The 27,236-nt window shown below is 44.0% G+C and overlaps 1 protein-coding gene across 2 annotated transcripts in view; it reads right to left on the minus strand.

Annotated features, from left to right (window-relative positions):
• Positions 1-2,400: 2,400 nt before the first annotated feature.
• The window catches only part of LOC147895429 (DNA replication factor CDC6B-like), a 110,669-nt gene continuing 85,833 nt past the window's right edge, over positions 2,401-27,236 (minus strand). For both annotated transcript variants that reach the window (XM_087383732.1, XM_087383731.1), the window contains 6 exons: positions 18,820-18,970; positions 11,169-11,258; positions 10,810-10,872; positions 3,335-3,430; positions 3,096-3,185; positions 2,401-2,951 (listed from right to left, as the gene is read on the minus strand). In XM_087383732.1, coding sequence (XP_087239858.1) covers positions 2,874-2,951; positions 3,096-3,185; positions 3,335-3,430; positions 10,810-10,872; positions 11,169-11,258; positions 18,820-18,970 — 568 coding nt within the window. In that variant the 3' untranslated portion in view covers positions 2,401-2,873. The remainder of the gene's footprint in view (positions 2,952-3,095; positions 3,186-3,334; positions 3,431-10,809; positions 10,873-11,168; positions 11,259-18,819; positions 18,971-27,236) is intronic.

Consider the following 27,236-nt stretch of genomic DNA (forward strand, 5'->3'; position numbering starts at 1 on the left):
AGGGAGAGGAAGAATCTGTGACGAGGTGCCTGTCCGCGTGGGTGACTAATACTCTCGCTCGATCTCGTCTGCTAGGATCTCTCGATCCTCACGCCTGTCTGGGTACTGAGCAAAATCTGTGACCGCACTCGCAAAAGATCTGGATAAACCAGGAGTGAAAAGCTACAAGACTTGCCTGTGGATGGTCCTCTGCATCTCCCCTTTTCGGGGTCTCTTGCACATGTGACTCGACTCCCTGAGCTACCGTCTCCTGCACAATGTCAAGACCTGCCTGCGGATGGTCCTTTGCATCTCCCCTTTCCGGGGTCTCCTGCACATATGTCTCAACTCTCTGCCATCTATGAGCTCGTACCTGGGGCTGCTCCAACTACTGGCTCTCCCTTTGTCTCCGTCTCCTCCTCCTCCTCCGAGCTCTCCGTGAAAGGTGTTCCACTGGAGGCACCTCCAGGTCCTCTGATTCCACTGGAGGCTCCCCCAGAGGAGTCTCCTCTCGTTCGGCTGAATGAGTCGAAGCAGGCTCAGAGACCCCTGGAGGCTGAATTGTAGGCTCTGGGTCACTCGTAGGATGAGAAGGATCCGGAGTCTCTGATCGAGGCCGACGACTGGGGCAATCCCTAATAAAGTGACCTCTTCCGACAGAAAAGACACTGATCAGGAAGCCCCTCGTACAAAACCCTCTGCTGCATCTGGACCCCATCTCCCGTGGAGTACGAAATCAAAGTAGGCAAAGGTTGAGGAGGGGGGAACTCTCAAGTGAGTCTGACCCTCGTAACACCTATACCAGCAAGTGACTGAGCATAGGAAAGTCTAGCACCTAATGGGATGACTGTACCTGCCACACTAGCCATATGCTCCACAACTCTGCGACAAGAGCTGACCTCATCAGGAAATCCAGGGAAAAGCATCCAAAAAGAGACCTGACGCGGTCCCGAGGAAGTAGTACTGAAGTGCTTCCGCCAAGACCACAAATGGATGACTCTGCTATGAAACAGAATTGGTGAGCTCATTAAGTACTCTTTGAGCCTGCTCTGCAGACTGAAGGCCAAAAGAAAAGTACCCTCTGCCAAGCAATTGGAAAACCGTAACTGAGACACCCAATGAGGCCATGCTGGTGTACACCCAATCACGTAACTGTTGGCCTCTACTGCGTAGAAATCCAATGATGTGCGTCAAACGAAAACCATCCTCTGCTACCTCAATCATCTGCACAATGTCAGGAGGAAAAGAAACTGTGACTTCAATCTCCTCAGGTTCAGCGATGGTGGCATTAGTGTCCTCCATTGTCTCAGATTGCGCTGTCCTGAGGGGAGGAGTTACCTCTGCTGAAAATACCCACCAAGAACTCGCAACCAACCTCTAGAATCCCCAAAAAACCCCTGGTTAAAGAATGCCCAAACTTCAGCCTGCGTGGAATGAAAACAGGCCGCTCAATGCAGAAGCAGAAAGCTCCGCCAATGCCTCGAAGCAGCCCAGGAACTCAGCTCCCCGGAACACGAGCAGAACAGTCCCGGAGAGGGCCCTGAAGCAGCCCAGCCTGAAGCGCAAGGGAGGGGCAGGCAGCAGCTACTGGCAGCCTGAAGGGCGGCCTAGATGGCAGCCTGAAGGGGGCGACCTGAAGGGCAAGGGGAGCTCGACCAGCAGGGCGCGACCAGCAGCAGCCAGTCGGGCTGAAGGGGGGGCGCAACGCGAGCGGGCTGAAGGGGGCGGCTCGACCACCAGGGCACACCTGCAGCAGCCAGACGGGCTGAAGGGAGGCGCGACGCGAGAGGGCAAGGGGGGGCGACCTGAGCAGGGGGCGCTGCCAAGGGGAGCCTGCGCGGCCAAGGCAGCCGGGCGCTGCCAAGCGAGCAGGTCGCGGCCAAGGGGCAGGGCGCGTCCAAGGGCTGGGTGATGGCAACGGACGGTGGCGGGGGGCAGCAGCAGACGGAGCTCCTCCAAGACAGTCATTGCAGTGTGCAGCACAAAGACAAAGAAAATAAACTTGAGGAGAATTGAAAGCTGAAAGCTGGAACTAGAGCAGCTTCTATTTAGCATCGATGTGAGCTACGAGAGCTTTCACAAAAGAGACTCTAATACCATGTTAGATGTCCATAATTTATCATTTTAGTCCATAGCTTAAAATTTAAACCCACAGTTTTATATAAATAATTAACATTAAAAATGGAAAAAGATTTAAAAATCCAAAAATAGATTTAACATAAATGAACACTTATCATGTCTAATATATCATGTCATGAGTCATGACTTAAAACTAATCACTCAGAATCAAGAGTTTGAATCCTCTTCCTCAAGGAGGGGCTGAAGGAAGAGGGGGCTACGTGGAAGGGAGTTGAAGGGGACCAAACTGAAGGGGGTAGCAAGAAGGGGGCTAAAGAAAGGAGTAACAATAAGGGGCTGAAGTGAGCTGAAGGAAGGGAGTGGAAGATGGGGGGAAAAGAGATGTTTGGGAGAGGTCAAGTACAGGCAGCGAAAAAAACTGAAGCAGAATGAAGGAGTGCAAGACTGTATGGCGTCATATGGGACACGTAGAGTACAATACAAAATGAATTGTATGGAAAAATCTGTACGGTACACATACTAGAACTACTATATGTTTGACATGTGTATTTCCATTCCTATTTCTTCCGTTCTGTCATCGCATATAACTTTCTTTATACATTTGACCGAAGTTGTCGTATACAAGGACAGGGGTGGACAAATAGGACTACAAGACTATGAGGAAAGGGTTTAAGATTGACCATAATTGTTGATTAGGAAAAGTTGCTCAAACTTGCCATATAGTTTATCAGGAGTTTATCCATCAAGTGCTAGTTTTCATGCCGATTCCACAGGATGTCAGTATCTCTCTCTCAAGAACAAGCTGAAGCATCCAATTAAAAAACCTCCCTGAGTGGCACTTTTCTAAATCTATCTGGAGGATTGTTGAGAATGTTACGAAAGAAGCGCACGGCCTACAACACAATGCCCAGAAAAACAATAAATTATAGCAAAACCTTTCATATCGGTACTATCAGATATTATGTCCACACTGCATGATGCATACAATTCGAATTAAAGAAAACCAGCACAAAGAATTCAGCAAAGAGACACTTCACCTGTAATGAAAAAATTATGTCTTCTTCATCCACCTGCAATGTGACTCTCCTTAATCTATCCTCGTGGGAGGAGCCCAGATTTAGAATTCCCTGCAATCCCTCAACGAAATCATTTCTTTATAAATTATTTGAGACGTCTACAAGATGAAAGCAGATGAGGATTCTACAAACATGATCCTAGGGTCACCATTTGAGATGTGGGTATAGCTTGCAGAGAATCTCTAGATCAAAGATCATACCTGATCAGCAAGAACCCTACAAATACTTGAGAATTCAGGGACTGAAAGTGCAGGCATGTCTGTGGCCTTGCATAACTCTACATACTGAACATTGAGCTGGAAACATTAATTGTCAGGTAGGTAGTCAATGACCAACGCTCAGTATGAGATTTGCATTAAGAAACTTGACAGCATAGCATCTCAACTTTTAAAGGAATATTAAGAAGATTATATGGCTACTTCCCATGAAGTCCCCCAATAGCTCACATGCAGTTATTTGCTCCCTCTTTCCTCCTTTTTTGTAACCATGGCTTTAATTAGGCACCAATGGTTGGACCACAACCAACCCCACTTCTCAGTTTTGTAATAGCTAGTAAAATTTCACTCCTAGAGATGAAGTTCAATGCAACCATAGGTGACTCACAAAAAGATTTGGTTGAGAGCATCCCACCCATTCAGGGTAGATAGATTAGTTGTGCAATTTATGCAGACACGATACTTGTGCAAATGATGTTTCTCATGATACCATGGGAGTGAACACATTCATATTCCTAGTGAAAACACTCCATATAAACATGATTTTGTATGTTCGTGAATCTCTAGAGGAAATTTTTTATTTTTGCCCCTTCCATATTATGTGGACATCATATATTGGTTGAGTTTTAAGGTGACATTCGCAAGATTCAAGACCTTATATGAGGGATATGCAGTTGTAGCTACTAGCACATATAATGGGGGCATTTTAAGCTTACTCTAGAGCTTATTCTACAGCATTTTTGGCTGTGCCAAGTTTTCACATTAGTGCAATTTCACACTAGATTTGAGCATGCTGGTTTGGGAGTTTGGACTCCTTGTACAATCCTCACATGGTTGAGGTGACACCAAATATAGGGCACCCCAATTCCAATGTGAACTGTATTCTTGGAAAGGTAAATCGTTTTCCATTTCCAAAATATGGTTCATTGCAAGTTGGACTTTATACACACAGATGTATGTCAACCTATGAAATATTCTAGAATGATGTGTTAGAATTATTATCATATTCTAGGCAGTGGGGCCAATGTAATGTAATAACTGGGTTAGGGGCACTTTTCTCTCTTTGAGGTTTTTCCCCCTAACCACAGTCTAATCCCTAACTATGGTTAGTGGATTTTTTCACTTAGACAAAACCCCTCACTTTTTTTTTGTACGTACTTCATTTCAGTTCACTATTCAGCAGACTTACATTCAGCTCACTCTCTTGCTCACTCTTGCTCTCATTTTGTTCACATTTGGTATCAGAGCAGGATAAGCTCTTGGACCAGCTCCTCTTGCCCAAGCTCCTGCGCCTCACCTAGCTCTCTGCTCCCGGCTTCCTACTCACAACCTGCACGTGCGATGCATTCTGTCTGTACAGCTCCCGTCAAAGCTCAGCGTCCATACAGGCCATATGATCCCGCCATACTGCTGCAATTCCACCGTACAGCTCAGCCTCCCGTACTGCTCGTCGTACTCATGTAGGATTCCGGCCGTACAACGACGTCCATACCTGCACGCACAGCCAAGCGCTGCCATCCGTATTGTGTACGAATTTCCGTATAGCAACGCCGCATTATGTCCGTACCAGTCTCCGTACATTGGTACGGATTCCGTACCACTGTGCAAGTGCCGTCGTACAATCTGTCAATTCGTACGGACTGACAGTAGTATCTGCAGCTCCCGTCCATACGACCTGCAGCTCACATTTGGTCTACAGGTTCTGTTGCATCTAGCCATTGTTTGGTTGTGGTTTGAAGAAGTCATTTATTTGGGGCTTTGACAGACAAATTGCGAATTTGGGGCTTTCAGTCAATTTGCCCTCTTTCGCTTGCAATTTCACCCAAAAATTGGGGCTTTTGTGAACTGCAATTTCATGCATAAATTTGCCCTCTTTTGGATGCAATTTCCTTGAAGAAATTGGGGCTTTTGGCATTCGGATGCAATTTGGCAGTTAAAAGACCATTTGGAAGGTTTGCAAGCAGTTTTGGACTCAGTGTGAGTCAATTTGCAGACTTTTGTTTGCAGAGCATTGTGGTGCATTTCAAGCCTTTGATAGGCTGTGACAGTATTTGTCACTCTGGGCAGATTTTCTTTGGCAAACTTGGGTTGTGCATTTTGCATCCCAGAAAGGGATTATACTTGTTCAGTTTGCTGTGTTTTTTAGTTTATCTGGCAAAAATGACTCAGAACAACCCCAATGAGGTGTTTGGAGTCCTCACACAAGAGGATAAGCTGGATGGCACCAACTACTTGTATGGTTCACAACACCTTGGTTGGCAGACATCTTTGGGATTATGTCAATGGAGATGAAGCAAGGCCAAATTCTGTGGCTACACCTGTCACTCCTACAACTGGAGGCAAGGGTAGAGGTCAAAATGCAGCATAAGTAATTGGAGCTGCTACTCTAGTGGCTCCCACAGCAAAGCAGAAAAGATGGAATTCTAGGGATGCACAAGCTCTATTAGTGATTTCCCTTTCTGTCAAGAGGTTCATTATTCCTCACATTCGGTCATGCAAGACCTCAAAGGCAGCTTGGGAGATATTAGAGAGTATGTCTGCAGCAAGAAATGATGCAAGAGTTTCCTTCTTGAAGAGAGAGCTATCTCATACGCATATGGATGACGGAGATTCCATGAATACTCACCTCACAAAGTTTCAAGATTTAAGGGAGCAGTAGCTGAATATTGATGAAGTTATTCCGGATTCATAGATGATTACCACCACTCTGAATTCTCTTCTTGAGTCCTATCTTGGTTTCCACACCTCGCTGAATTTGTCACTCAGGGGGGGCAGCGATCCTCTCTTTTCACGAGTTGGTAGGACGTCTCTTGCAGGAAGAGCAGACACGAAGAAATATGGCAACACGGGCTAGTGAGCATGCCATGCTTTCTAAGTTTAAGCCCAAGGGAAAAGGGCAGCAAAAGCAACATGCCAATCAGCCCACACATGAGCATAAAATTGATTCAGGACAGACAAGGCTTAAGGGTGATGCTGATAAGCCTAAAAAGAAGGGCATTTGTCACTACTGCAAGAAGCTAGATTATTATATTGGTGAATACAAGAAGCGCATAGCTAAAGAAAAGAAAAGGGATTCAGGTATGGCTGTGTCAGATGCATCAGCTCCTCATGCACATGATGGGGGAGATGTTACAGCCAACTTTGTGGAAGAGCACTATGCCTTTTTGTCTTGTATTTCATATTCTTCAGTGGATAGTTTAGATGCTACAGCCACTATTGAGAATGATCCTTATGCTTTCTTGACTTGCAGTTATGATCCTTCAAAGGATGAATGCTCTCTCAGTGTCAATGAGACATTGAATACTTCGTATTTTGATAGTGGTGCTTCTAAGCACATCACTTCTAAGAAGAGCCTTTTTGCATCAATGCATCCTCCACCTACTAAAAATAAGGTGACTTGTGTAAATAACTCTTCTTATTCAGTGTGTGGAGTGGGGTACATCATCCTTACATCCACTGATGGCACAGATTTCAGAATTTCAGATGTTCTCTATGTGCCAGGTATAAAGAAGAATTTGTTTTCAGTGTCCTCTCTCAATAGAGGAGGATTTTAAGCTATATTCGATGATGCTAAGTGTGCAGTCAGAGACGAAGAGAATGACTATGCTTTGATGTTGTCGGCACTTTGTATCAGGGTCTATTTCAGCTTGACATATATGAAAAAAGATACGATCTTGCACTTTCAGTGAGCACTCCCACTACTGCGATGCAGAATGCGGAATTATGGCATGCCAAGTATGGGCACATGAGCTATGGCAGCTTACTAACACTTCAGAAGCATGCTATGGTTGATGCATTGCCTCCTTTGGAGTCACCTCCTCCTCATGCATGTGAAGGTTGCATCCTTGGCAAGATGCATAGATTACCTGCAATGAGAGCTACACGTAAATTACAGCTCATTCACAATGATGTTTGCGGTCCCATGAGGACACCTGCTTTTGGTAGTTATCTCTATTATGTTACATTCATAGATGACTTCACCAATTACACTTGGTGTTTATACATTTCAAACACTTTGTGGCTATGGTTGAGAATGAGACAGGACTCAAGGTGCAGACACTTCGCACAGATAGAGGGGGGGAGTATATGCCTCGTGAGTTTGAGGCATTTTTTAAGGAGAAAGACATCACGCATCAACTTACAGTGAGGCTTACACCTCAACAAAATGGTAAAGCTGAGCACAAGAATCGCACTCTTATGGAGATAGATACATGCATGCTTACCAGTAAAAAGTTGCCTCACAGGTTTTGGCTCGAAGGCCTCATGTGTGCAAACACCAGGCTCCCACAAAGGCTTTGAAGACAATCACTCCCTATGAGGCATGGCATGGGAGAAAGCCTTCAGTGGATCACTTCAAAGTTTTTGGTTGTGTTGCATATACCCACATGCCTATGGAGTTTCGACATAAGTTGTCAGATAAGGCACTTAAATGCTTTTTTGTTGGGTACAGTGCACAAAACAAACGCTATCGTCTCTACAATCCTGCTTCACGCAAGATTTTTGTGAGTAGAGATGTTATATTTTCAGAGAATTCAGCACATACACATGCTGAGTTTACTATTCCAACTTTTTCAGATGATGTTTTTGAGGGGATGCTTCCTATAGCATTTGGTTCCCTACCTGAGGCTCATGCTGAAAATCAGAATTTACAGCAACCTCCTCATCCACATGCCCCGATTCAGATGATGTTTTTGAGGGGATGCTTCCTATAGCATTTTGTTCCCTACCTGAGGCTCATGCTGAAAATCAGAATTTACAGCAACCTCCTCCTCATCCACATGCCCCGATTCAGCCATAGGCTGATTTTGTACCTCCGCACGGTGTGGATGAAGTTGTCAGGCAGGAGGTTCAAGAGATACACGCAGCCAAAACAGTCCCGAATTGGTTGCTACAAACTCTCAGAGAGAGTAGGCTTGAGGCCCCATTGCCTAGCAAGACTCGTAGTGCAGTAAGGCACGCAGGGGAGGCTCTTTCAATTGAGACAGCTTATGCAGGTACTCTTATTGATGAAAATGAACCTGACTCTTTTGAAGAAGCAAAGGATAATGTGCATTGGATGCGTGCCATGCACAATGAATTGCAGTCCATTGAGAAAAATCAAACTTGGGATGTTCTGGATTTGCCACCGGATAAGCATGCCCTTGGTACCAAATGGGTTTTTAAAGTGAAAAGGAAGCTAGATGGGTCCATTGACAGATACAAGGCAAGGCTGGTTGCCAAAGGCTATGCACAGAAGAAGGGCATAGATTATGAGACTTTTAATCCTACATCCCGGATGACCACCATAAGGTCAATCATTGCCATGGCTGCAAATTTTGTTTGAAATGTCCATCAGTTGGACATAAAAACAGGTTTTCTTAATGGGGACTTACAGGAAGAGTTTTGTGTCAAACAACCTCATTGATTTGAGCTTTCTAGCAACAATGCACTTTAGGTTTGCAAGCTTAACAAAGCTTTATATGGGCTGAAACAAGCCCCACGTGCATGGTATGCCAAGATCGATGCATTCCTGACAAGTAAGGGATTACATAATAGTCCCACAAAAAGCACCCTCTACATCAAGAAGGATGGGGGGGATATTTTAGTCATCATTCTTTATGTAGATGACATGCTGCTCACAGGGTCAAATGAGAAAATAATTGCAGATTTCAAAGCTGAGTTGAAAGCTGTATTTGACATGACAGATTTGGGCATTTTAAATTTTTATTTGGGGATCCAGTTTATACAAGACAAGCGTGGCGTCGTTATGTCTCAATCCAAGTATGTGTAGAAGCTCTTGGATAGGTTCAACATGCATGATTGTAATCCTATAGCCACTCCCATGGAGCCGGGGCTGAAGCTTACTATGTATGATGCAGGTGAATCTGTGGATGTCACACTTTACAGCCATGTTGTTGGATGCCTCATCTATTTGTGCAATGCACGGCCCGATATTCAGTATGCAATATCTCAGGTGAGCAGATATATGCACAACCCAAATACAACACATTGGCAGGCTGTAAAACACATCTTCCGTTATTTGCAAGGCGCAAAGTCATATGGCTTGATGTTTCCCAGGGTGTGACACTTGCAGATGCATGCTTACAGTGATTCAGATTGGGCTGGAGACTATGATACCAAGTAGTCCACTAGTGGTAATTGTTTCTTTTTGGGCAAAGCTTGCATTTCTTGGCTGAGCAAGAAGCAATCTACAATGGCTACTTTCTCATGTGAAGCTGAGTACAGGGCAGCTTTCACAGCGACAGTTGAATGTGTTTGGCTGCGACGTTTGTTCACTGATCTTCGTCTCTTATTGGAGAGTCCTTCTCCAATTCTCACTAATAGTCAAAGTGCTATAGCAGTGGCAAAGAATCCTATGTTACATGCTCGCACGAAGCACATTGAGGTTCATTATCATTATGTCAGAGAGAAGTTGCATGCAAGGGAGATCAGTATGATCTATGTGTCAATACATGACAATGTTGCAGACATCTTCACCAAAGCACTTTCAAGTGAGAAGTTTGAGGCCTTTCGCAGTGCCTTAAACTTATCTCCTTTTGGTGATTAATCACTACCTTGTACACCACATTGGCACTGCAAGGGGGTGTTAGAATTATTATCATATTCTAGGCAATGGCCAATGTAATGTAATAAGTGGGTTAGGGGCACTTTTCTCTCTTTGAGGTTTTTCCCCCTAACCACAGTCTAATCCCTAACTACCGTTAGTGGAAAAGATAGGTTTTGTCACTTATACAAAACCCCTTTTTTTTGGTACTTACTTCATTTCAGTCCACTATTCAGCAGACTTACGTTCAGCTCACTCTCTTGCTCAATCTTGCTCTCATTTTGTTCACATGATGTATGTCAATTTCATAAATGATTTTTTGTGCTTTGCCTTGGTGTTCACAATGAAAAAAAATCAATAAGTTATCTCTTATTTTCGTCAGTTTTAAACGTTGCCTGAAAACCAAACAGCTTGCAACTCAAGACGTTCAAACGTGACAAGGGAATGGATATACGTCAGATGTTTGCAGGGAGTACTTGAAAAACCATGGGATCTACATCAAATGTCAACACCTAACACTCCATATTATTAGAGCCACATATAGCTCTACACAGGCATTGGTGCATTTTATACGTGTAAGATCAAGGTCAGTCATGTCAACATATTTGGGTCAAGGGCTGCTATAAAGAGACTGAGAATTTACGTATCTACCGACCATGTCCATGGGAAGCAAGGGTGAAGGAGGAAGAAGCAGACGACTCAACTATACACTTCTTCATTTCCAGAAGCCCGCAAGACACCCTACCTCGGGTTTTCAAAACCCTGTATACGACCTCCCGCACCGGTGACATTAAAACCCACAAAACACTCCATATAGCCACCAACAAACTTTCCACACACATGGGAACACATCTGTAATTTAATTTCAGTATCCAAGATCTACTGCTGTAATTTACAGAATGAAAAGATTTGGAACCTGCCCGAGGGTGGCATCTTTCTTTTTCTGACGAAACAAATGCACTGCAGCACATAAGACCATCTGTACAATCAATACAGCTTATTAGCAAAAGGGAAACTAGATGAGAATCACCAGAACTAGTGCACTTGAAACAACAATAACATGAGATCTAAGACTTTAAACCCAACGTAAATTCTCTGGGACAAAACAAATTCAGCTTTCAATATACAAAAAGAGACTTGCATGATAATCAGAGTTCCTTGCAGTCAATGCCCCCTTAACAGGCAACAACTGGGACCAAGTCTTAAGAATAGTTCAGCAAACACTTAATCACTTCATACTACCTGATTAGTAAAGAAAATGATTAGTGTAAGCACCTGTTGATGCTTCGGAAGTGATCTCACAATGTCCACAACAGGGGAGCTGAATGTCCTTGCTACAGCCTGTGCCATATGGTGTATTTGTACCTGATTAAACCACCAAACTATTACTATTACTCAGGGAAGGAAAATAGGAGAGAAAAGGAGTACAGATTAGAGGTATGGAAGCACACTTATAAGTCAATAACCTCTAATAAAGGCCTTTGAGCAGCACTGCAAGCAATCATCCATTGATTCTTGATCTTATGCAAAAAGGTCATCCATCCTTGATATGCTTTGGCATCTACCAGATTCGAAACTTGACTATCTAAGAGCTAATTCCCTTGATGTCTTCCGTATTTCTTTCATGAAAAAGAGCTTTATATTTCTCGTTTAAATTTGAAAATGTGCTATACTTGTTATTGGTTTCCTCAAGTCCCATGCAACTCTTTGCATCGAAAATCCCTTTTAATACATTCCAAGAGATTGGCAGCTTGGAAGATGGTGTCAGGTCCTCAAGCTGTTCCTGGCATGCCTGATGGAGACATAATTTCCACTTTGCATATGACAAGTCTTTTATCTGGTGGTAAGATACGAAGAATAATATGACTAAACCCGATTATACAAGCAATTTACTACCCATAAAGATCAACAACCTAGAACATAAGACCTGTCGACTTACTCATTCACGATGAACAAAAGGCCGTTTGGCCTTGAAAAGGTCCTCAAACTAAATGACTTAAAAACCAAGCACTCTGTCACATGTTTCCTTTATCAATACCACCTAAACCACCTCCCTTGTAAGCTGGAAACATGTTGCTTGTACACTCTTTTTTAGAATTACTAGTTGAAAAGGCGAGAAAAAAACATCACACCTCTTTAATATGCACAGTAGATGCTAATACTTTTTAGAATGGTGTGTTTGATACAGACAGCTTGAGGAGTCTTATCTCTAATACTGCTTTAGGAGTTATGGGTTTGTTATAGTCCTATCCAACGGGTTTGTTATCCAATATGCAATTTGAATTGTTTGAGTTGCTTTGTGTTTTGTTAAGCACAAACTACCTTTGTTACTTAAGATAAGGGAGCATTTCTCCATGTACAGAATTCATGTGAAAGTGATGCTGAAGTAAGAATAATTTGGGCTCCATTTTCTAGATAAGAAAAAGTACTTAGTACTACCATTCTGCATTTTTTGCATTCTCCATTGGTGTGGATGCTCGTTAGTAGCTCCACTCTCACAGCTCGTTTGTACCAAGATTTTCAAAGTCTCATAGACCCATCGGTCTTCTGAAGACTTTAATAAACTCTCTCTCTCTCTCTCTCTCATCGGTCTTCCGAAGACTTTAATAAACTTTCTTTCTTTCTTTCTTTCTCTCTCTCTAACTGGTAGCAATCTCAACAATCGCTGGGAACTTGAATCGTCTTCACCAAGGAAACTCACGATGCCAAGCTCAAATACCATTGAAACTCCTCTTCTGGCAATTAATTTCACAGCTTCACAAATAAAACGCAGCAACTCTAACTGATTACTTCAAGAACATGCTAGAAATCATGCGATGGAGATTTGCGCTCATGAAACTAACAAGAAACGCGAACTGAAAATGACGAACAGCAGCGACTTACTCAGCTATGAAATTCACAGGTGAAAGGAGGAGGGGGAGAGAGAAGCACACATCACTAGGGGCAGAAATAAGGGCTGCCCCCCCCCCCCCCCCCCCCCCCCCCCCCCGCCCCCCCACACACACACTTTTTTTTTTTGGGTGAAAGCACATTAATATATTATTAACATGAAATCAATGTACATGACATTAGACTCCAAAAGAGAGCCCAATGGAAGAACTCAAAAACAGTCAGAAAACACTTCAAGGCTAGTAGCATCCAAGTCCCTTGCAACATAACTATCATATAAGGATTGCTTGAGGGACATTCTGAAGAAAACATATGCCTAAGGAAACTGTTGACCCATCCTACAATGCAATCTCTGTGTCCAAATGGTCCATAGTACCCAAAAACGAGTCCAGTGAAAGAAGAGGAGGAATGGAGACATCTGAGATGAGAACCATCCAAACATCCAGAAGAGTTTCCCAAATCTGATAGAGGGAAACCGAAGCCGCAGCAAATGAGAGATATGAGTGATCAATATCCGAGAGTGCGGGCAAGACCATAATAGATGAGGAACTGTCTCGCGGTGATGAGAGCAACGGGGGCAGGAAGGGGAAGCAATGCGACGTGCTGCCAATTTCACCCCAATGGAAAAAGCTCCCACTATACATCTCCAAAAGAAAAGCCTCTGTTTCAATGGCAATTTGGCTTTCCAAATTTTCATGAGTCGTGATTGCCACCAAGATAAACGCCTATCCAAATTCCAAAGAGTGTTGGCATGCTTATCAATCCATGGCGGTGGAAGGAGAAATCTGTAGACCATCGAGGAGGCCAGATTATGCATTGAAAGCGAATGGGTAGCAGGAGGTAAGGAAGTCAAATTCCAGTCCAGTTCTATCCTGTACAAACAGTGGAGGGACAGGAACAAATGGCTGCAACATAGTTGAAAGTATTCTCCAAATGGACCTATGATGCAGACCCAAGGAGAATGTCCTACAAGCTTGTGGAAATGAAAGCATATAACCTTGTTGATCCACAACATCTCCAACAAATCTTATGCCCAATTTCATAAGATTATATGCTTTAATAGGTGCCTGTAAAGCGAGAGGCGATTCAAACACCTTGCTCCAATGGATGCTTTCCAAGCGAAAAGAATTACCATGACGAGAGGAAGCACCTATCCATTTAGCATAAGAGAGAATTCTCTTCCAATCATGAATAAAAGCAGTAGAAACAGGACAACCAGGAATTTTCCCTTGAAATGTGGTCATGACTGCTTCCCAGTGATCTGTAATCCAATGCCCATATGCATGGGACGTCATGTTTCCACACATAGCTGCTAACATAATAGCCCATGGCTATTTTTGCTGAAACAAATCAGCAATCATAGTGCTCTTTCTTACCAACATATGAACTTGAAGATTGAGAATATTCAGCCCCCCATGAGTCTTGGGTGAACAAATAGACTGCATAGGTAGTAGTCGCAAAGCCTTTTTATGAGATTTGCTTTTCCAAAATATCTCCATAGCCTGGAACATATAGGAAGCCAAATGCTTAAAAGACCAGGGAAGAAGAGGCAAATAAAATTGCACATATGCCAGAATGATGGACTCTACTATCCGAAGTCGAACATGTAGAGGCCAAGTGGACAAATGCCAGTATTCCAGCTTCTTGTTGATCTTTTGAAGCACCCATTTGAGCTGTTGTTGCGGGGTAATATTCCAACCAATGGGGTATCCTAGATGCCTCACAATAGTATGGGAAGAGATAATGTGGCCTGGCCAGGGAAGTGCATGCCAATCAGCTTCTTTCAATGCTAGAAGTTTTGATTTCTGAAAGTTGATATGCAGTCCAGCAGCTATGCCAAAGTCATTCAATGTATGCATCAAATGAGAAAGGTCACTTTGAGAATTCCTGGGCATAAAGTATGAATCATCAGCATATGCCTGTGCAAGAAATGACTTTGCCCCTGAAATTTGCAAGCCATGAAGCTGCCCTGTATCTGCAAGATGGTCCATATGCAACAGTAACGGATGGGTAGCAATGGCATACAGTAAGGAACTAAGAGGGCAACCCTGTCTCACTGAGCGGGTCATAGTCCAGGTTCTTGACAACCCACTATCAAGCAAACACTGCGCCGTGGCATGAGAATAGAGCCAGTAAATAATATGGACCAGCCGAGGGCCAAATCCCAATTTATGCATAGTCTGAGAGATAAAATCCCAATGGACAGTATCAAATGCTTTCGCAATGTCCACTTGCAGAAAACTTTTTACAAGTTGGCTCACAGTGGAGCATGAATTTGATACAACTCGAATTCTGATACAAAGCGCTTAGAAGCTCACTTATTTTGGCTTTACCCTAAAAGCTAGAGCTTTTAGCCAGTAAAATCTGGCTGAATTTCATTTTTCTCAAGGAAGGGCACCCAAAAAGCCAAAGTAAAATCTTATCAGCAGCATACAGAGGTGCACACCTTCCTCAGGAGGAGACTAGATGAGCAGTGTTAGATGGATCTTCACCTCAGCACACCTCAGATCACCTTCTTCCCCTCTCATGGTTGCCATTCTGAAAGCTTGGGCTAGTTTCAGAAGCTCTCTTCGGAGGATTCCTCCTTCCTCCCGGGAAGAGATTGATAGGCAGCCCATCATGTGGAACGACAGTATTTTAGATGATCGTGGCAGACCACTGGGTGCCTCACTCTACATGCAGTGGGCCAGGTGGGAGAGGGGACCTGCTTCTTCTTTAGGATCTTGGAAAGCCTTCCGTAGGCTTCCAGAGGAAACCAAGTCAAGGTTGACAGGACATCTCAGAGGGAGTGCAGGGAGGATCTTGCAGATTGAGACAGCCCTTCCAGAGGCTTGGATAGACACAGATGATATGCCTCTCACTACCTCCACTTGGGCAGGTACTTTCTCGAGAGGCGGGGTTCCACTTCAGGTCTTAGCCTTTCGAGATGCACAGGAGGATGCTTTGGTTTTCAGTGTCCAGGATGGTGGCAGATTGCTCAGATCTTCAGATGATATATTGCTTGAGTCTGCTTTTCAGCCTATCAGGGTCGTAGGCCTTTTGATGCAGGGATCAGATTCAGAGTGGTTCTTAGACCCTGACCCGCAGTTACTCTCCACCGGGTCTTGGAGACTTTGGCTCTATGGAGGAGTTCCCATCAGGTATTTACAGTGGGACCCCGGAGAGTGGGAGTGGATTGACGCGGGGCATCGAGAGAAGACCATCCCCTTCTTTCGTTACACGGTCAGTAATGCCAGGAGATTTCAGCTCAGTAGTAGAGGCTGGAGACCCTCCAGAGTTCCTCATTGGGAGACTTTTGGTATTATTGCGGATCAACAGAGGTACTTCTGGAGGAGGCTCTAGAAATCCCACAGGAATAGAAAGATCACTATCTTCTTTTGGCTTTCTATTTATGGAGGGATTGCAGTGAACCTTTGGAGGTCCAGATTCGGAGCCGACCCTACTTGCCCTCGTTGCCTTTCTGCTTCGGAGTCTATTCAGCATTGCTTATGGGATTGCAGACAGGCGAGATTGATTTGGATGGGGATAGCCAGGATCTTCAGTCACTTTGCCCATTCCCCACTCTTTATGACTTGGGGCTCGGTGGCTTGGCTTTCTCTTACAGGACCTCAGGTTTTCTATGAGGGACTTGACTCCTCCCGGGCCATTTCGGTTCGACGTCATCGGGTTGAGCTCTGCTCGTTGGATGTGGTTCCACACCGTCCTTTTACAGCTGTACATGCCTCTGTGGATACTTCTTGGGAGATTATAGCGAGCATAGCAGCCTGGCATATCTGGAGATCCAGATGCACAGAGGCTATGGAGGGTACTCAGGTTCATCCCTCGCACACATTGGCTAGTATCTGGACAGACATCGTACACACTCTGATGGCCGTATGGACGGGTATGCAGGGGGACTCCCGTGCAGCCTCAGCTAGGAGGGCTTCTTTCTTCAGGGAATGGAAGGATTCTCCTTTCTTCTCTGAATCTACTACAGGGTTGAGATGGCACTTTCAGCCTCAGCCTTGGTTTCTTTCCACCTCACTCTGAGGGGGTTTTTTATTATCCTCATGATTTCATGATGTATTCCGCTTTGAGCTTGCTCTCGCGGGTTTTTGTTCTTACTTAATAGAAGTCTTTTTCATGAAAAAAAAAAAAAAAAAGCCAAAGTCATATTTTGCCCCATGTGGGCCCTTCTTAAAAGCTGGTCGTCCTTCCCTTGAATCGTGGACTTTTTGGACTCTCCATTGCTCCTAGTAGTGAACTGTAGAGTAGGACAAGCATGCCGTCCTGAAGCCTTGTGTCTTGATGTGGCGATAAAACAAATAAAATAGTATCCAACACACAGTAACCCGTCAAAGGATAGTTAATGCATGCATTTCTAGTTCTTGGACTAGTCCTAGTCCCTTGTGGGCATCCCCACGATGCGTATTAACCAATGCAAAACAAAGGAAAAGAAAGTTTCTCTAGTTGACTAAAGTCAACTTTCTTTAATTAGAGTCAATAATAAAAAGATTTCTCTTTATTTCATGACAAGGTCTCAAGTGTGCAATGTCTCGGAAGGTAGAGGCTTGAATGAGAAGCTTGCATCTCCCACTGCTTTGCACAGACTCCAAAAAATTCAGGAGTATGAGCAATATTAAAAGGAAGATCACTAGTAGAAGAACTTACGACATGCCTTATGGGTATTTTTTGATAAAGATGCAACCTAATCAACCCATAGAGATCCTACCCTAGGTGGTGTTCTACTGGTGCATATTGATGGCTGCACGCACATATGTAGTGGAGGCACCAAAGGTAGGTACACCCTGTGGAGGCATGACAATGGATGGTGGTGGAAGCTTAGTAGGTGTTCCACATGTAGCACTCAATAAAAGACCTCTATTGGGACTCGGCTGGAGGCCTGAAGCAGCATGGGGAGCCTCAAGCCTCTTTGATGATGAACTTGGAAATTAAGAAGAATGCCATCATGAATATCCCTTACACAACCATTCAGTCCTTTCTCGGAGACACCTAGCAAATGTGCCTTCACACAAGGTGCACTTCCACAAAAGATGCTCGTACACTACTTGCCCTTCCATTTCTTTGTCCCAAATGTGCCATACTATTCCTCCCCATCGACCCAATCCCAAACTGGATCTTTCATACAGCCCATGTTTTACACTTGAAAATCAGAATAGAGCATAGAAGCTGTGTCTATGCTTGCATGAAGCTACGCATTGAAGGTCGTAAGCAGGAACCAGCTCCGGGCTTAATCTCTCTCCCTCTCCTCTCTTAGTCCGTCCACTTTTCGTAACCAATTGCTTTTCCCATTGGCTAACTGCATCCTCCACCACTCCCATTGGTGATTGGCATATCTCATCTCCTAGTGTTTTATTCACCCATGTACTCCTTTTAATCTTTAAATTCCCTAGATGTGCTTTTGGTTTTCCTCATGGTATCATAACACCTCAATGTGCAGCACTCATGACTCTCATATGCTCATGTTTGTTTCCACTTGGCTAACCTCCATGTGTGGCACTCATGACTCCCATATGCTCTTGTTCGTTCTAGTTGGCTAAGACCAATGGACCCCCGTGTTTGACTTTGTGGCACAAGCCTCATGTCATGCCACTTTAAAAATCGTGTTTTGATGCTCTCATGTGACTCCTGATTTCAACAGCATGTGGGCCTATAACCCACAAGTTAGTGTTACGATGGACTTGTGTGGTACTCACATGCTAAAATCCATGGTTTGTGAGTCCCAAAGACTAAGGTCGTTCGTCCGTACATTAAATCATTGGTCCTGGAGTTTTGAAGATGGGATTGACCATTGGTACACTAAGTCACTGGTCTTGTGGTGTCAAAGGCAGGGATCATCCATCAGTCCAAGGATCATCCGTCAGCCTACTAAGTCACTAGTCGGCAGATTCAAAGACACTACGAAGTAAACACAATCTGGTGAGAAGGGGATCTTCAAAACCCCCCTAGAGGATATATGTGCAAACATTACTTAACAAGGACTGATGAAGTGGGAGCTCAAATGTGTATCTAGGATGACCATGCAAAAAGATCTTACCATATGTTGATCAAGTCTATCTTGTACTTTATGACCAATTTTCTTTGATGGTGTCAGTTGCAATTCCGAATTTGAGTTTTGCATGTCGCGCCTTTCAACCTCTTCAAAAATCTCTTTCTTTATTTCTGACTCCAACAATTCTACAGCAATCCTGGAAAGGGACTCTTAGTTTAGAAACACCCTATGAACACTATAATGTCTCTTCATGTTTTCAAAGTCAAACAAACAGAGAAAATCCAACTTTCAAAATACTCCCAAATAAGTTTACGCTTCATCCATGAAATACTATGCATGCAAAAAGATAATATCCGATAGATCTATGTTAGAAGCCATAATTTTGGAGTGTTCATAAAGTAGTCAAAAGAAATCATTCTAACAAGAATAGGGATATGGATCAAAAGAATATACAAAAGACTTTAAACAAGCAACAACATACATTAAATTTTAAATACTTATACAAAAAAACAAAATTATTTTTCTAAAATTTAGATCCTTGAGTAGCTCAAATTACACTTAGAAACTCTCACATTCACAACCTGTATCTATAAATTACCAATTTGTTGTAAGATCATATCAACTATATATAACTATGACCTATGATATCATTTAGATTGACAATAAAGTATTCTACTAATGCTGCGTGATGATGTAATCTCTATGCATCAAGACAGACTCCTACAATCAATTTGCATTGGGTGTAACCAATGAATAGGGTTCCCATAATTTGGTGCATTAATAATTTTGTGCACTGTGTATGTGCACTATGCTAAATGTTGCTCTAAGACATAATCTTGAGTCTAGTGTTTAGGGCTTCCACAAAACCCACACCTCCTTTGTATTTCAAGCATGTGCAAATTCCTTTCACCTTTTTCAAGCTTTCTCCAACATCGTGTGTTCTGTCTACTCTCACAAACTTCACAAGTAGTATCAAAGCGATCCTCCAAAGCAGTTCGGCACAAGTGCGTGAATCCCTGAAGATGACCCGAAGAACACAACAACAAGTAGGAGAAGTTCCAACAATAAACTTGCTCCAAATTTGAACAGTGACTCACGGCAACAAGCATGCAAGCCAAACAACCCAGTACACACTCTAAGATAGATGTGTAGCAAGCAAAACATGTGAACTGGCAGATTCACCTAGGCTATTGCAACTCTACCTGGAAGCATTTCAGCTTCAGCCGATTGTGGTTGAGGTTCATTCAAGCTAAGCAGAGCACCGGTCTGGAGCATTGCCTGATGCTAAAGAGGGGGGTAGCACCTCCATCCCTTTAGGACAAACAGGCACACATATCTAGAGGGGGGTAGAACCTCCATCCCTTTAGGACAAACAGGCACACATATCTAGAGGCCACTTGGTTACATTGCAGGTCTCACACGAGGTACTAATTGCTGACAGTATTTCTGCCACAGGAGCTCTACGATGAGTGTAGTACTCACTCCACACAGATGATGCATTGATGTATGGATGGAATTGCGCACTCTCCAAGATCGTGTCATCATTGCTGGTTGTATATTACAGATCATGTACTATCTGGTATGGGCTATTCACGCCTCTTTCATTGTTATTTATTTGTTGTGCATGTTAACAACAAACTGCGCAGTTTGTTGTTTCAAGAGGAGGGTATGTCACGAGGACGTGAATTTGGTAACCATGACTACCTTTGGCTTGGGAAGGGAAGTAATACTTCCCAGAAGTCCCTCAGAATGCATCCAATGCCTCGGTGCAACCACTAGGCCCAAGTGTTAGGCTAATGTTAGAAAAGAGCGGTCTAAAAGCTAGGCCCAAGGGGAGACCAATGTGTCATCTCTCATCTCCCGTCTCCCATCTCCAAATGCGTGATTTGTTGCACTTACATTGGACACTAAAGAATGCTACCATTCCATAAAAATCTTCTCTACATGCATTCGACCTCTTTGTAGTTGCCTATGAGCTCTAGAGCTAAGTACTTGTATGATTGAACTATCTCCAAAACTTTTCCCTCAAAAGTAAATGTGGTTTGTGTGGCATGCCCTGATGATCACATTTTCTTTTTTGGTAATGCCCGCTTGCCTAACGGAAAATCAGTTAGAACTTGCTTAACACATCAAAGTATCTTTGCAAGCCACTTTCCTCTTTTGAAAACAGAACCACATCATTTTAAGGCAGCAAGCCAAAGGTGTTACTTCGGGAGCTCGAACAACAAATAAATTCCTAAGCTCAGCTAGAGTGATGTCCCATTGTGTACTGACACCGATATTATTGCATAATAAGACCTTCCACTTGTGCCTTATCCATCTACTGATGGTCTTGGTAGTTCCACCAATACTCCTTCATATAACCTAAGTGTAGCTTCCTTTAGGTCTCAAGGGACTCCTAGCCCGTTAGGAGTGCCCACAAGTTCTCTTTGGGGGCACAAGAGAGCATCTTGTGTAGGCACTTGCAAAGTGTTGGAAGAGGGTAATGATAATTAGTGGATGGGGTGATGGCATGTGAAGGCTGACGTAGTGAGGCATAGAAATGTTGAACAATATATGTAACTGCTCAGCACCAAGCATAAGTGGGTGAATAGTGAGCTGAAAGATCTGTGAGACAAAAGTAAAAGACCCTAGAAGATAGTCCATGATCCTATGGCTTCTTCCATGAGGATTGCATGTATAATGCTCGATCTTGGCCATCTTCGAAGACCATTGTACAATATGCTTGTGCACATGTAGCCATAATGTGCCAAAAGGGTTGGGCATGTCTATTCTTAGATATGTGGCAAAACATTCCCATCCGTCATCTATCTATGTACTTGCATATATCACTGCTACACTTGCGACACTGTGAAAGAGAATTCGCTACATGTTGACATGCTCAAGATGGGTCTGGAAGCATTGTCTCCGCAATCCAACTAGGAAGGCGTGACCTCTATTCAAACAGGCCTGGTCACAAACCCATGAACACAAACACCAAGAACACACAAAATGCATGAGAAAGAAAGGAAAGAAAGAAAGTCTATTAAAGTCTTTGGAAGACCGACGGGTCTAAGAGACTATAACAAACCTCATACAACAGCTGAAAGCATGGACCTTCTAAAACCAGCATCATCATCTATGATAGAAAGTATCAATATGACATAGTCATAACAGCAACATCATCTACATCATGAACATCATCATGTCACATGAAGTCCTGTCTCGCCCGATACAGCAAATACTCGAGCTCTAGAAGAGAGGTCACGATCGACCCAACAGCTGGCAAGGTTGGGTGGTATAAGATCATAGATAGAGCACTGGCGGCTGTCTATGAGTGCGGTCCAACGTGGTCTCCTGGCTGCAGCTCTACATTTGACTAGGGCGTGCCCTTGGTTTGAACGTGGAAGGGATGTCTCCAAGTGTGACCCATGTGTCCTCCCTCTGCCAAGTATGTCATGTCACTGGCTTTGGATCTCTGCCTCACCGACTACCTGAGGAACGAGGGTCTACATGATCTGGCTGAAGAACTCTGTAATCATGCTCTGAGATGAGTCTGCTTGTGTGCTCCGCCTTGCCTATGTAGTCTGAGCAAACACTCTCGATGCTTAACTGCCTCATGAATGAAGGTGGCTAAGGATCTCTAATCCAGATAGGAAAGGAATCAGGAGAGCGATTCGGAGCTATCTCTGAAGGAATCAGGAGAGCGATTCGGAGCTATCTCTGAAGAGACGATAGTAGCGGCCTTAAATCTCGTACTCAATCTCATGTAGATTACATAAAGCACAAATATTTTTCTCTCTGGGTACTCCCTCAGCTCGTCCACTCTCAATACGGAGTCGATGTGATGAAACCCAAAACTACCCAATAAAGATCCTCAATGAGTAGGGGATCCAAGTATATCATGGGGTATCAATAAAGCCCTCATTAGAAATGCACAAACAGTTATCTCTATAAAAGGTAAGCTTCACTGAGGCTCACTCGGTACCCACTAGGTCCTATACGTTGGATGGACAAAAGTAGTAGAGCCTAACCCGCCTTCACAGCCACCCTCATCCACGTTTAAAACACCCGAACAACACAATCACAAGGCAAAAGGCATTCAATCAACATTTTCCTCTCTATAGATCTCCTGAGACAACTCACTCTTGGATACATTTTCTCCAGAGCCAGACAACCTCAAACAAAAATGCAGTGGACCACACAATTTGAGACAAGTGGACTTCTTCCTTCAATAACTCAGAAAACATTCAGCTTCAAATGCATCCAACCCACAATGCATATGAAGACTATCTTCTTGACTCTTCAAGACATCAACCCACAAAATGGCCACGGTCAGAAGTCAGACATCTTATCATGTCTTCCCAAGATCAACATCAAGTACCATAAATGATGCAGCCTGCCATTTACTAAGCAATAGCTCATAGTCAACCATATACAAACCCACACAAAAGACACCTCAAGCAAAGACTTCAGCCTCTTTAATCTCATGCAAGCCCAACCACATTCTTGTTGCAGCTCATGCTTTCTCAAACCAAGGTACTCCAGCTTCTATACACGATTGTCCATAGTTGTGTGATAGTCTGTGGGGAACTGACTACTACATGCTGGTTAGCAGGATATGTGCAAAGGTGGAGTGCCTAAGGTTGAGTATAGGCACTAATTGCCTTGGTATAATTTGAAGGAAAGAGTGGGAGAGTGGTGAAAAAGTAAAAGCTGACGTGGCTATAATCAAAAAAGTATCCATGCAGGTGGCTACGTAAGGACGAGGCGAGGAGGTTCTAGATGGCGAGGTGGCGACTGCAAGTAGCAGGCTACAAGGAGAGGGGGGCTCGTAGTGTGGAGGGAGTCGCAATTGCAAGGTGGGAGACTCCTGGAGGAGAAGCGTCGCCAATATACAAGCTGGAGAACGGGAGTAGGGGAGGATACGTGAGCTGGGTAAGCTCTGTGAACGAGAGGAGGAGAGCTCTGAAGGGGAGAGCTTTTGAAGTTCGGGGCTCGAGAGCTTGAATGTGGCCTGGGAAGGATGGCGCAAGGAGACGCGAGGTCAGGGGAGTTCTGGATTTGGGTGATGGGGGCTTCGTGAACAGGGGAGAGGACCGTGAAAGCGGATCAACTGGGCTGCGGTCGCTAGGATCTAAAAAGGAGGTTGCATGTTACGTGTGTGGTGAGCTTCTGGGAGCTGGAGGGCTACGAGACATTAGAGAGACTGTGAGCAAGAGAAGTGGGTGTGGAAGGAAGGACGTGTGAGCTGAGAAGAAGCTGCTGCTCGTCGAGGGGGTCGCAATGACTACAGGAGAGAGCCTGTGAGTTCGTAAGGGTGGTGGACAGCCGGAGGATCTCAGACGACAGAGAGAGAGGCTTGCTGATGGACTACATCGTAGAAGAGCTCCTTGGCTACTAGTAGATGAAAACACGAGACTGTGAGATAAGGAGGAGCGGCTGCTGGTGTAGAGGATTGCGCACAGAGAGGACACCGGCGAGTTTCTGAGAGCGGAAGGAATAAAGTGCATATTCACGAGCCAGGAGCTTTTGCAGTATATGAGTTCTGTGAGCAGTTGAGGATGATTTAGAGGTGATGAGCAGACTATGGAGTTTGGGCGCCAGAGCAAGATAAGCTACAGTAGACCTTTGATCATGAGCTGAGTTACCAGAGTCGTCGCTATTGATGAAGGCTTAGGGGATTTAGTCAAGGATGCTATGCAGGATGAAAGAGATGGGCAACAGAGGCGTTATGAACTCCATATGCAAGAGATGAATTCAGTGCTTGGGTTATTATGGGAAGGGATCAAGATGGAGAGTTTATTAAATTGGAAGGGTAGTTCTTAGAAGAGGAAGAAGAGAACAGTAGGAGAAGCTGCAGCCGGTGTAAGGAGCTTCTGTGGTGATGACAGAGGGTGCTGAACGAGAGCACAGGCTGAGTACATGTCATCCCACAACAAAACCCCGTCACACTGCTCTGGATTGTCTGGTGATCCTACACTGCACTTCATTATCTCCCAGAAGTCCTTGTAGAAGCGTCTTCCATCTCAAGACAATATGTCATCAGTGTGGAGTCCATCATGAGGCTACCCAGAGCTCATTTCCACAACCAACTAGCTATATACATAGCTATGCACTCACCCATCAACATGCAACAAGTGAAAAATATTTTTTCATTTTTATCCACACATCTCTAGCAACCCCTACTCTTCTGCTGTGACATTCATGTCCAGCAGCTAAAGAAAAACATTAGCAAACCACTTGGATAAAAAACAAAGCAAACTTGTGCTCTATGCCTCTGCTTTTCTCCTCCCGGATCAAAAGGATAACTTTGAACCCTCCACTGCCAGATATGCATAATCCACCATCCTATTGGATCAAATGGAATCAACAACACACCAATTTGATGTAGCCACCAGCTCCTTCCATGTATCCACTTCCTCACTAAGCCTCCAGGATTCCATATCTTATCCTGCCAAGATATTACACCACTCCACTGGCTATTAGCCATCACACTTGTATCATGAGTCTTTCTCAGCTTCACATCAGCCACATCTTTTGAGGTTACAACCTCACACACAGATCTTACAGGCATTCTGTCCTCACTAACATCTGACTCATTCTCTTGGGCATGATAAGAAACACACATCTTATCATCAGCAACCACACATGCAAAATCCACAAGGGTATCATCAAGCAAAGCATCCAGCTGATCATCAATCACACTATCACTGCCATCTAGCTCAACATGCATACTGGTGTTTTCATTCTCTTTTGAAGAGATCAATGCTAACATATCATTCAGTGCATCATCAAGAACACAATCCATCTCATCCTCTGAATCACCATCATCTTGTAAACACTGAATCTTAACCTCATCATATTCATCACAATTTGCATGCACACAATCAACACTTGCTGTCTGTAGGTCTTTTACTTTATCAGTAATAGCCACATCAGCTTCATCACTGTCACACATGATTGAGCTCTCATCTTCACTACTAATTTCACACTTCTCTTCCTCATTTGCTGAACCTGAAATCTCATCTTCTTCGGTATGCACAATCACAGTGTCAACCACAAACTGATTGCATTCAGCCATCATAGGCATATCATCACCACTCAACACTGGAGCATGATCATCATCTACACACATAGACTTATCCTTAGCTGCCTTTAATGGGCTCTCAACATTTCTGCCATCTATGGTAGCAACCCCTTCTCTCGGGCTCTCTTCTACCACCTCGCACAGATCTAGCTGAGCAACACCCTCCTCCATAGCAAGTGACAAGCCTCCACTCATAAGTGTAATGATTTCCAGCTCCCTTTCATCATCAACTCTATATGCATCCGGTTCCTTCAACAGTGAAGACAACTGACTCTCTTCCTCTGATGAGATGCTCTCTTCCTCTGTCTCACTCAAAAAATCTCTCTCTTCATCTGTGACTGTCTCCTCAAGTTCCTCTTCCAATTCCAGTCGACAGCTCATCACATAATCTAGTACTCTCCTTGCATCAGCTGAACTTCCTTCTCCTCCATCCATAGCCTCTCTCCTGTTATTTTGACCTCTGCTTCTTCCTGCAATCTCCATCCAATTTAGGCTGAGTGTTTTCATCAGCTCCACAGCTTCATGCAATTCCTTTTTTAGGGAATCATCCCGCATAGGAATAGACACCGGCTCTCTCTCTACATATGCCTTGATCATTTCTGGCCTACTGACTAGGTTTTTAGGCTCCTCTTGCATACCAAGCTGCCTCAGTCTCTTGACCTTCCATTCTTTCTCTCTAGCCACTCTGACTGCATCCTCAAAACTATCAATATTCTTCAGCTCCACCTTTAAACGGAGTGAAGGCTCCAGACCAGCCACAAACCGGTCTCTCTTTATCATCTGCGGGGGTACTTCAGGAATCAAAGCCTCACACCATAGACTCCACAGTCTACCAAACTCTATCAGATACTGATCCACATCCTGACTATCCTTTTGCTGAATTTTGCACAACTCCTTCCATACTTCATTAGGGCTCCTGCTTTGTGCAAACTGTGCAAGAAAAGCTACTCTCACCACTGTATACTCCGGATTTTGCTGCTGAGGATGAGCAGTCCTGAAGGCAGCCACTTGAGTCTGCAACCATGCTTTTGCATCTCCCTGCAAACAATAATTCAAGATCTGAAACAAAATCTCAGGGGTTGCCCTATCTTTCGTAAGTGCTGTGAATTCCATCTTTTCCAAAAATCTCACTGCATTCTCATATGGCATCCCCCAAAACTCTGGAAAGTCCTCTGCCATCTCTCTCAACTCTTCAACTGTTACACACCCTGGCTTTCTCAACCACAACAAAGCTGGAAGGCAACAAAACAAATACACTACTGAAAAAGCTCACTCTGCATCCGAAGAGCATTCTTTTTCCTACGGGCAAGCACTTTCAAAGCTCTCTGCACACTAGCTCGGAGTCAGATCACACGTAGCTGAACTTCAATACATCTGTCCTTCCTGTGACCAC

Source organism: Dipteris shenzhenensis, chromosome 13 (assembly GCF_047967505.1).
Source record: "Dipteris shenzhenensis isolate YYH24624 ecotype China chromosome 13, Dip_SZ_1.0, whole genome shotgun sequence".
NCBI classification, from domain to species: domain Eukaryota; kingdom Viridiplantae; phylum Streptophyta; class Polypodiopsida; order Gleicheniales; family Dipteridaceae; genus Dipteris; species Dipteris shenzhenensis.